Source organism: Syngnathus leptorhynchus, chromosome 10 (genome assembly GCF_054491065.1).
Source record: "Syngnathus leptorhynchus isolate UIUO chromosome 10, UIUO_Slep, whole genome shotgun sequence".
Lineage (NCBI taxonomy): Eukaryota > Metazoa > Chordata > Actinopteri > Syngnathiformes > Syngnathidae > Syngnathus > Syngnathus leptorhynchus.
In genome coordinates, this window is record NC_141204.1 from 5010820 (window position 1) to 5022592 (window position 11773).

The following is an 11773-nucleotide window of genomic DNA, read 5'->3' on the forward strand; positions in this document are numbered from 1 at the left end:
TGTTGCAAATCTGCAAGTAAATCATCATTTCTGTAATTAAGCCTGAAAAAAACCCATTGAGCTATGTCTATAATGAACAATTGGGGGCAGTATAAAACCAGACACGTCAGACAAGTGATGCATTTCAGATGTCATTTTATTCATTTAAAAATGTCTCATTTTATTGTAAATATAAACATCTTCACACATTGTCAATATCCTGACACATTTGTAATTATTATACGTTACACCATAATATCCCCAAATGTGATTTTGCACCCGTGAAATCATCCGTACAGTAGAAAACAAATTAGAACCTCTAATCTCAACTCTTTTTATTTTCTTATTGCAGTAAAAAAGAAAAAAAAAACACGTCAGTGCATTGACTTTTTGTCATCTTGACAATCTCTATTCTGATCCTTTCTCGTCATCCTCTGTTAACATCTTTATGCTGTGGGTGTTCACAACTTAAACAACTTTGAATCTTACGTACAAACAAAAATATGATCAAATCATTCTTGTGTATTTTTGATCACTGACCACATTCACGTCTGTCCTATTATTATCCTACCGATCATTTCCACCTCTCCACAGCCTCTCTCGTATCATCAAACGCTTATATTAATGCTCACTGTAAATCATCCTTCCCTTGCAAAACTTCATATAGAATCAATAAAACACACACTTGTTCATCTCTGTTATTTATTTAATAAAATAAAATGTATGAGTAACACATCTGTCAAGACCACACTTAGCAGCTGTGCCATTGTTGTATTAGGAAGCTTAACACGAATAATATAATGTAATGTGAAGTAAGTGCACATTGTTTACTGGGATTGAGGGGGAATTAATGCCGGAGTGCCAAAACCATTGTGGTTTTACAAATATTAATTCTATAAATCTAATATCTTGTATACATTTGAAATTAAGCCTATGGTTTGCTTTGCAGTATACAGTGTGTTAGTATGGTAACTAATCTAAGAATGTAAGCAGTAAGCAGCAACATTAAAGTGATGAACATGTTTTTGTGAAGAAGCTTGAGCTTAATATATTACTATAATGTTTAGGGTTGCTTGTATATGTGGGGTGAGATCCCTTTACACCAAGCAACCGAAAATCTATTAATGTGATGTTTGCCTGATTCTTTGGGAAAACAAGCAAACCAGCACTAGCAGCAAAGACAATTACATTGACGAATGAGTGAACGGCACACTTGGATTGAGTGTGGTAGTGGTTTGTTTCCAGTTGTTTATATTGCCCCAGGTCGCCACACATGAGGCTGAACACCCCCCTTGGTAGCAACAAAACGAGGTTTGGGTGCCTGAATTAGGGTGGACTTGAGCGGGGGCAATGAAGACAGAAAACTAAGCTCTGGAGCACTCTGGAACTGCTTGGCTGCCTGGAGGCCAGTGTCGTAAGACACTGGGCTGTAATGTGTTGCCACACCGGGCACAGAGTTCAGAGGCGGCATAGCAGATAATTTTGGAAGGCCGGGCAATCCACCTATTTGGGAGGAGAATGAAGCTGACTCTATGAATGGGGCTTGTGCCAAGTTGGTATCTGGGGTTGAAAAAGACAGACCAGGAGGTGGAGTGGTCATATCAGAGTGATTTATACGCTCTCCGAGGCTTGTGGCTGAGCGAGGTGCAAGGACTTTGGGAACCAAAGTGGGAGCAGACATAGGTGTTGGCGTTGAGAATCTCTTGATCTCATAGGTACGAGCTGTTTTTATGGGTATCTGCTTCGGTGAAACCAATGAGCTGCCCACCATTGCACTATAATGTCCTTGTCTCTGATTGTGCTGAGAAGGGCCGGCTGAGAGATTAGCAGCACTTCCACTGAACATGGCAGAGTTGAGCTGGTAGGGCTGCCTTCTCATGAAATCCAGAGCTTGGATGCCCTCACGCTGGGAGCCACCTTTACTCTTACTAGCTGTCTTGGCCATGTTTTTCTGAGGCCCTTTAGGGATAGAAGGGGCAAGGAGTGGATTATACCCAATGGGTGGAGGGGCACGCACATTGGAGGAGTATTTCCATTGGGAGGGAATGGATGGGTTGGAGGAGGAGTTAAGGAGTTGTGCAGGGCCATGAAAGGAAACTTCCTGATGGTAATGGGTCTGTGGAGCCTCATCCACTATATACATACCCATGCGGTTCTGTCTGCGGGCAAAGAGCTGAGCCCCCTTTCCTCCCGCTTGAATGATCTGCGGGGCCTCCTGCAGAACCCGAGGCTTTGGTGCCACTGGGGGAGGAGGCATCTTCCCTTTGCTGACCATCTCACATCCTCCTTCCTGCGCATAGCCATAAAAATCTTCAGAGAATGGTTGGATATGCTTAGGTTGTGTAGCCCTCTCATCAAAATTCTGCACCATGGACAACAGCTCAGGATTGGGTGAATTCTTCTTGACTTCTGGTATATGGAACATAGGTTTAGGTTTTCCACTACGGCGTCGAGCCTCAAGTAAAATTCCTGAACGACCTCCTAAACCAGCAACAGGGGTTGGAGCTATCACTTCTGGCTGGAAGACCATGGACACTGGTGCTACAGGTGTCATGGGAATTTGAGTTGGGCATGAAGGTGCTCCTGGCAAAACTGGTGGACCCAGTGCGACCCGTTGAATTGGAGCAGGAATTTGAGATACGGGAGGAATAGGAGCTGAAACTTTGAACTGCGGTAAAGCTGAAACCATTGGTTGTGGTGGAGCTGAAAAGGTGGGCTGTGGTGGAGTTGGAGGCATTCGAGGCACATTTACATGTTGAGCTGGATAAGCAGCAGTCATCTGTTGACGTGTGTGTGCTGTCTCTATAAAAGAGGAACTGGCCGAAGGGCTTAGGATGACAGAAGCCTCCGCTGTGCGAGTTACAGAAGGTTTAGAAGAGACTTGAAGACCAGGTGACAGCTGTAACATGACTGATGTAGAATTAATAGCCTGCTCTGGGACAGTGGAAAATTGCAATGGGACGGCAGCTGCTGAGGTAGGTCGATGGTGCATCTTTGTGGCAGATGGATTGAATGCTACTGGAGCAGTTGCAGCCCGCAAAGTAATGAAGCCAGGTGTGAAAGGACGTGCAGTTCTGTTGAGAACATTACTGGCAGGTGCTTCTGGTACGGATGTCTCAATTGCTGGCGTCGTGCCGATGAGCATATCCACAGAGGCGATGGCTGGCCTGGCTCCCCCTTGCATACCCATTCTAGCTGTTCCACCTGTGGCCTGAGATAGATCTCCATTAGACATGTTGAAGGTCGCTTGGGCTTGGTAGACATCATGTTGTAAGGGTGTATTCCCTTGATTGTCTGGATAAAACATTTGGGCTTGCTCGTTTATAGCCTGCTGGGCTACATGAGACTGTGATGCCTCCATCTTCTTGGCATGCTCAGCAGCTCTTTTCCTCTGCTGTTCAAACAACTGGGCACCCTTCCCCGTAGTGGCATTCAAGCCTGGACTTGGAGCATCCTCCTCCCCATCCCCTCGACCCTCTATACCCGCTGTTGCCCTTTTCTCTAGCATATCCAAGTAGTCACTATCCCAGGTTGGATCAGGAGCGGCTGAAAAGCCCTCTTCCTCAAATTCGGACTCACTGCCAGGCAACACACCATCTTCTTCTTCTTCTTGTGAGTCCAGGGACTGGTCCTCATCCACACAGCCAAAGCTCGTGAGGGTATACTTCTTGGAGCGCTGCCGCCTTTTCTTGAACATCAGCACCCCTTTGGAGTGAGGGTTAGGAGCGTCCGTTAGGAGGGATGCGATTGTTCTACACTTGCTTCTGGCTTCCTTTACATGCTTGTCCTGCGGCGTATCTCCTCGGTTAAGTTCTGTAGAATGTAAAATCCACAGCTGTCAATCACAATTGTGTTTGGTTGCATAAAAATCCCGTCTAAATATAAACTGAGTGCAAGAGTTTGTGTTAATACTGTATATGCAGCAGCAGAGGTCAGGTATCTCTGAATTCTTTCTGAGGTCATTATACAAACCCAACCTGAATGGCAGTGCTTAGCAGCCATCAATCAGCTCATCTGCCACAGTAGCACTTCGGGAAAAAATTCCAGGCAAGCCTTGAGCTTCTCACATTAGCTGGATTGAAGGAGAAATCTGTGACTTAGTTAATGTATGTACAAGCCAGTGGAACGTTGCAAAGTTGCTGGAAGAATTGAGGCATGCCCTTTACAGGGTACAACATGAGCCTGTTTTTTGTTGTGCCTAGTTTTGTCCAACCTTTGCGGCTTCCAATCAAGGTCAACTGTGAGAATGTTTTTAGGCAGCTCTACTTACTGGCTTGCTTGGCCTTTTCCATGTAGGTTGTTGTAAGTTCCTCGTCAACAGGGTTATTCACAGGGCCCACCATGGGCACTAGCTGGCTGCGAGAGCTCAGCATCATTGCCTCTTTTGCCCTCTCGGGGGATACCAGTGGCACATTAGCAATCTCGATGAAGTCTTCCTCCTGCTCTCCATCCCGGGGCCCTTGGTCGTCTGCTGACGAGATGATGGAAGATGTCTCAGTTGATGTTTGGGAGGAGGACCACATTCCTGGAGCAGGGGGCTGGTAAATCACTTCCCTTCGCGCCACCCCAGGCAGCCCCCCGTTTCCACCTCCCCCGTGTCCTTCTGACAGATAAACTTGTGCATCTGGGGCACTGTCATAGCCGCTCATCTCCGAAGTCTCCCCTCCCTCAGGAGAGGTCCGTCCCGTCGGTTTGTTGGAATTGGGGCTGCGTCGTTTTTGACGTCGTTGCCTCTCGTAGCCCGCCACATCTGCGTCACTATCAGTTTCACCATAGTAGGCCTCACTACCAGGTGGCGAAGTGAGGCCGCTAGTTAGGGAAGATCGGCTACGGTGGACCTCACGGACAGGCGCGTGGTGGAGGTCACTGGGCGACAGTGTCAGCAGGGAAGCACGGTACTCCTTGTCGATACGAGGGGAAGGCGCGCGGGTCATGAGCACCACAGATTGAAACCCAGCAGGTACTCTGCAAGTAGGAAGGTTTAGACTTAAATGATTGGAACCACATAATTTACATCACTCAAGTCACATTTGATTTGCTTTGTCCTACTTGGGACCTGCTTGGCTTATTACCAACATAATTCTTTTGTGCTCACCTCTTAACACGGATGTGTAATATCATTGGGGAGGCGTCGATCAGGCTCATAGCCTGGGCATGAGATAACACATCACATGGCTGGTCATTGATGGACACCAACTCGTCCGTTTCTTTCAACCCGGCTCTGCACGCCTTGCTACGTTTGCGCACCTACATTGGCACAGATAGAAAGAAATGCAAAATCACTCCGTCCGAGTCGGGCCACTTGTGCTCAAGGTCTAGAGTAAAGTACAGTAAACCGCCGTTTGTGGAACTGTCAAAGTGAGTTGAGGAACTTCATTTAGTGCTTTGCTCCCATCTTCTGGCATTGATAGGCAATTGCTAGCTATTTTTAGTGGTGCTTTAATGACATACTTTTAAATGATCAAAATTATGTAGGTAAACTGATCTACATTATTGGTGGACGTCAATGACTATGGCAATGTTTGTGTCTTGTGTCTGCGGTAGGCTTATTCCCTGACAGCATTGCCTTGCTGTGAACATATGCCACATGTTGCCGCTCAAGTGGGACACTCATACACACTTAACATTTGAAGCTTTGCTATTTGTGCCCGAGCTCTGTCAAGATCGTGGCAGTGTGCCTATCCAAAAGTGCCTCGGGTCCAGTACAAACCATGTCAGCGAGCCTCATTACGAACAGAAGACCTTTAAATTTCAAGCAAGATCTGAGTTCATTGATTTCAATTACAATGCTTGGTAAAATGCATTTTATAGGTCAAACGAACAAACATTTTTAAATCTATCAAAAAGTTGATGTTCTAGAAAAAAAAGATGTCAGGACTTTTTATAAACCAGCATCCAAAATCCATGTTGGCTGCCATAATCAGTAACTACTGAACCGACTGAACCATTAGACTTAAAAAAAGAATCGCCTGAGTCATCTTAATTAGTTTTATCCTCGGCTATTCTTGTTGATACGTAAGGCAATCCTACATCCTCATTTAGCAAATCTTTTTTTTCCGAAGTGCTTTGCTTGTGGTGCAGAATATCAATGATTCATTCAGTCACCTTGCGGTCAAAAAGCGTAACAGTTCTGGATACCCTTGCAAGCCCACAAATGCCCAACCTCATACACGGGAGCAGGCCACTGATACTAAAATACACGCTCACTCATAAATAAACACACAAATGCGCACAGGCACCGGTGTCTACAGCGCTCCCAAAACTCCAAACTGTCAGAGCTCTTACACCTGTTGGCGTAAATGATGTCTGACGGGACCATGCCTTCCTTGCTCTCAGGGGTGCGGAAGCACACCGATTTAGGAACAGGAGCAGCTGTCCTTTGCCGTAAAGGTGATTTGATGTCCCTGTCACTCGGTGTAAACCTTACAACTAGATACAACGTAGCTTGTAGAAGTGTAGTGTTTGAGTCGATAATCGACCAATACATTTCCAAGGATTATCTTTACCACTTAGTTTTTCCTCTCATAATTCCCTGGTCCCCTGATGCTCTGTCTGTTTATGACGCCCATCCGGGGTCATCCGTGATGTAAACAGAAACACTGTTGCAGTGTCGTGGCTAACCGGTGTTAGCACCAGGGTTTAAAGGTTAGGGTGTGCAGTTCGCCAAAAATTAATAAGTCATTCTTGTTGGGAACTCTGCCATTTAACTAGCTTCTTGTTAGTAAACTGCAAGTTGTGCAGAGTTTCTAAACAGTTGTGCAAAGTTTAGGGGAGGTCGAACTAAGTTCACCTGTAAAGGTTACGGTGCATTTAAGGTTCATCCTGAAATTTCCCCCAAAATGTCACAGATACTGATTTACAAATCAGTAACAGTTCTGTACCAAGATTGGCAAGTCCAAGGTGCACAGAAAGGTGCACAACGTTTCTTTTTTTTTAAGCACAGAGTTGAAACACACACCCCAGCTAACCCCATGGCCCAACGCTCCTTGAGCAAAAATAGAAACCTGCTCAGTCAACACTAAAAAGCACTTGAATCATTTGTGAGCATAAAAGCCTTAATAGATGTCATACAGCTCATGTGGCGGACATAGCTTCAAAAACAAACGCTAGGCTTTTAATTTTATTTTAGTCCAATATATATGTATATATATATATATATATATATATATATATATATATATATATATATATATAAAAATATAGAATTGAAACTAATAAACATCCAAAAATGTCAAATTCAAGAAAGCAGAAGACCGCAATGCTTGCTTGGACCCGGAATCATCACACTATGCGGCATCTTAATCCCGACTTTTGCACATTGGTGCATGTCTCTATATAAATCTCAAATAACCGGACAGCTTGAACTTGAGCGGAGTGATTATAGTGCCAATGGCACCTTATACAATGAAAACACATTAACAGTTGCTAAGAGGATGACCTGAATTATAAATCACAACCTTACCCATTAAGTGTGGACAAAGTCATTGGGCAATATCATCCACCAAGGTCATATTGGTCCGACTTTTTCCATGATGACTTTTAATGCACGGTGTGTCCAATGTTCCCATTTCTAATTTGAAGTTTAATGGTTGATTAGTGTCGAGGTGGTGCGTAGCTCATATTGTCATAGTTCAGGCCCCATATGAGTTTGAGATAAGGTTTTATGTCGCTTAAACAATCCTATTGAATTCTAATCATGAAATCTAAAATATCAATTTTTAAAACCAACATTGTGTACCATCTTACCTTGGCCACCTGTAGAGGTTTGTGGTGTTCCACGCCACCCTGCAGACGGAAGCCCCACGGAGCTCCACCGGACAGAGTAATCAAAACTTCCTCTGCAACCATTCTGATGCTTTCTTTTTTACCTTTTTTTTTTAAAAACTTCTCTTCTTTTTCCTAGAAAAGCCCCTGGTCTTTGTTTTTGTTTTTTCTTGCCTGGGTGGGGGCCCTCAATGCCTTGGCCCCATGGTGCGCAGTAAGGGCCCCCCTCAAACACTCCAACCTACGCTTTGCCTGCCACGCTGTGCAGGCTCTGACGTTTTTCTAAGTCCAGCCCAGAGGACGACGTTCATACCTGAACACACACACATTGGGGTCCACCCCGCTCCCACCGCCCTGGCTAAGGATATGACGGGAGGGAGGTCTGCTTACACCGAGGAATGCCTTTCCCAAAATGAGTGAGGGACAGTTCGAGCGCAACACTTGTCCTGTCGCTCAGAGCGGGAGCATGCCGCTGGGCTGCTGATAGCCCCTCTAAAAATAGTTCCCCACTACTTTTACTGCTCCACCAGCTCCTCTTGCTCAGTGCTCCCAAATGTCAAAATAGCAATAAAATAACTGAACAAAAAAATGAATTAAATTACTATCAAATGTGGCTTAAATCAAGAGTGGGCAACATTATTGGGACATTGTGGGGCAATTAATGGAGTAGTTAGCCACACAACTTCATAAAAATGAGGAGCAAAAGTATGGAAGTGTTGTGAACTACGCTGCCAAATTTGAATGATCAAGAAAAAAAGTCCTATACAAAGCGTGAGTAAGCCTCTAAATAATCATGAATTTAACTGGAAGTTGTGCCGAATAACTAGTAGCTAGTAGCTAGTAGCTAGCTCGTACAAGGAGGGGGTTCGTGCCAGGTGCAGAAGTGTGTCATTTGGTGCTGTTTTAGCCACGCCCCCACAAAAATCAGGAAACAGTGAAGAGTTTAATGCTCTATCTCCAAAACTTAGTACTACGTAGTTCTTACTCTTTCTGCATTTTTCTGCAGTTACTATATCTTTAAACTGAAACTGTTTGAATCATACATGGCCCATACGTTGCCCACCCCCTTGTCTTGACTATGTCAAGTCCACTTGTACCGTTACGTCTAACATCTCCTGTTTACGATATGGGAAGAGTCACATAGTTGATTGTTTTGAGCCTGTTGTGGTATCCAGTCAGCTCCTCTGGGAAAGAAGACATTTAAGGTTGTCATCGTGGAGCTTTTGGGATAAATGGAGGATGAGTAGCCAGCATAGCTTTACTTAAATATGTCTCCAATGTAACCACTGAATGAAATACAGATGGGGCCCATCTTGAATTGTACAATACGTAAATGTACAGTTTTCCTTTGGGGCACCAATTGGCCTTTGGAGTGTTTTTATTTATATCGAATAGGGCTGTATTTCCCTGCGGTGTGGCTAATATGAACGCTATACTGGAGGTGACCAATGATAGCTTCTCTCTTTGGCAGCTCTGCGCTGCAGCTGTCTCCGCATCTCAGGATAGCAGCTAAGATCGGCCCTCCGAGTCAGACACTCGCAGGATATGTCACCCCGTTTTCCCCACCATGGTGTCAGATCTAACGAGTTTAGGCATGGTCTACTTTACACGTTTAAAACGTACTCGGGTTTGTGTCAGGTCTGCAGTTACACAAGAATGGAAAGGATGCAGATACACAGGAGCAACATCTGTTGTCATTAACGCCCCCTTGTGGTCAGCAGTGATACTGTACTTAAATAGATTTTCTTTTCTATTACACATGGGTAAAATATGATAAACTGGCATTATTTGATTATATTTAAATCCGTTGTATACCATATTTAATCTTGTGCTACCCATGTACACCATGTGGTAAAATAGATTTTTGTTTTCCTCTTTGGGTTGCTATAATAGGTCCCAGCCGATTTCTATTTGATCAACGGTTTGGATGCGATTATTCTCCTGATCAAACCACTGCTACCCATCATTAAAAAGGACAGCAGCGTCTCCGTGGGGCCACAAAGGCTCATTACACAGGAACTGCATGACATGAAACCATTTACTACAACCCAAGCAGGAAAAATCCAATTGAGCTTCACATATGAAGCTGAACCAATATGTTTTTTTTGTTTGTTTTTTTTGCATTTTATTAATATAACCAGGAAGTATTACATGATTCAGCATTGTCTGTACAAATCGGCCACAGCGTGGCGACAAAGTCACATCGGTCGCTCTTCAGTTTTCATGCAGTTCATATCTTCTCACATGCACACAAGGTAAAAAGTACTATGAAAATACTCTGAAATACAATATAATGGCTAACATCACTACATCTCTCTGAGCGAATTTGGAAAGAATTAAAAATTTAATTCAAGTGTAAATTACTTCTTTGCATCCTGTTTAGTTATTAACTCTGTGTGCTTTTATGAAGTATGGATGGAGTGCTACTTTTCTGAAAACTGTTTTTGGGGTGAGGCTAGAACAGATTAATGTAATTTCCTGTCATTTCAATGGCAAAAGATGCTTTGCAATCCAATTGTTTGACCATTAGAAGCATGGTTACTGAACAAAACAAACTCGGAGTTCAAGACATTGTTGTATACACAATCTCATGTACACATACACTGGCAAATGTTTCTGGCATTATTTCCCACTGAAGGCATGTTTGGCGCCAACAAAAGGGGGCAAACAAAGAGGATGAGAGAACTACAAAGAGGGATATCCTCCTTTTCAGTTCGTTTTGTCTTGTTAGCCTCTGCACGCTAACATCCTGTTAGCCAAACAGCTGGTGGCAGCCATTGTCGACTGCCTCCTGTTTGTGTGTGAGCGCAGTCAAAAGTTGGATATTTAATGACATTCCTCTGAACATAGACAGAGCAAACCCGCAGGGTGTTAACTTGTTCAACGTTGGGTTTATTTGGGTTTTTTGTGATGGTTGACTGCAGCGTCACGCTTGCACGGCAATAAGGCGGCGGGCGCGGGTCCAAGTGGCAGCGCCGATGTGTAATCCTGCACATAAACACAGGGATGACATTTTGTTTACCTGGTTAGCCACAGACAAAACACATCTGCGGTATTGGGCCAACTAGGACACCAAACAAAAAGGGTGGGACTTGCAGTACATGACCCAAATAGACAATAGACCGTTTTTTTTGTGTGTGTGTTAATCAGGATAGTGATTACAGACCAATTTACTGTGAGAGGTGATAATTTCATTAATTTCCTTTTATTTGCATAAAAAGTATTACATATTTATATTGCAACAAACAGAGAGCCGTATCTTAGAAATGATTTTAACGCTCTGGGCTTGCTTAGAAATCTTTATCGCTTTGCCAAGACGTCTACAAACACCTCGGTTATTTTTTTCCTAGTGTTTCAAACTTCAATTCCACATCAGCAACTACTTCTTTTCAGCATCCAAAATAACTGCTCAAATAAAAGAGCACATCTCTGTGCCTTGAAAGGCGCCTTATAAATAAAATGTATTATTATTATTATTATTATCAGCGGCAGAAAAGTCAATTAACCAACCAGTCCTTCAATGATATAAATTATATCAGAATTTCCACTACGTCTATTTTGCAATCAACTTTAGCTTGAGTGTGCTTTTATATTTACATGCTCGAAAGCAGCTAATAAGGACAGGGATGCATTTTTTTTTTAGGGGGGGGGGGGCTCCACAGGCACCAAATCATCCCTGTCATCATTTATTCAAGCCGAGGAGCTCGCTGGGAACACGTGACAGATGTCGGCAAGAAGAAGGAAATAAAAAGAGGGGGATAGGCGCGTTTCATAAACATGGTGTTGTGACGATGAAACTATGTGGCTATGAAAGGGATCACTCATCCTCCGACGCCATAACCCTGTGATTAATCCCGTTAGGGCCGAGAATCAAAGGCAGTCGAGACATTGACATGACCATAGCGTGTAATCCACTCACAGCCCGTGCTGCGTGATATCATTGGGATGCCACAAATTGGACGAAACGACAACTTTAAATTCAGTAACATGTTTGCGTTTGATCATTCAAACAACTGATTGGACAGAATGG

General features: G+C 43.8%; 2 protein-coding genes across 2 annotated transcripts in view; one reads left to right on the plus strand and one right to left on the minus strand.

The window, feature by feature from the left end:
* Positions 1–11773, plus strand: part of LOC147050076 (endoplasmic reticulum junction formation protein lunapark-B-like) — a 102128-nt gene that overhangs the window by 6065 nt on the left and 84290 nt on the right. The window lies entirely within an intron of this gene.
* On the minus strand, positions 161–8091 carry synpo2la (synaptopodin 2-like a). The gene is made up of 4 exons (XM_085922109.1): positions 7726–8091; positions 5075–5226; positions 4250–4944; positions 161–3792 (listed from the first exon to the last, which is right to left on the minus strand). The coding sequence occupies exons 1-4, from the start codon at positions 7825–7827 to the stop codon at positions 1229–1231; spliced, it is 3513 nt and encodes a 1170-aa protein (XP_085778235.1). The 5' UTR covers positions 7828–8091; the 3' UTR covers positions 161–1228.

What these genes read in the sequence shown, in the direction of transcription:
- synpo2la (XM_085922109.1), bottom strand. Translation starts at nt 7,827, where the DNA reads ATGGTTGCAGAGGAAGTTTTGATTACTCTGTCCGGTGGAGCTCCGTGG. An exon ending in TTACACATCCGTGTTAAGAG is followed by an intron (nt 4,945 to 5,074) that starts GTGAGCACAAAA and finishes TCCTACTTGCAG; the next exon opens with AGTACCTGCTGGGTTTCAAT. An exon ending in GGAAAAGGCCAAGCAAGCCA is followed by an intron (nt 3,793 to 4,249) that starts GTAAGTAGAGCT and finishes TACATTCTACAG; the next exon opens with AACTTAACCGAGGAGATACG.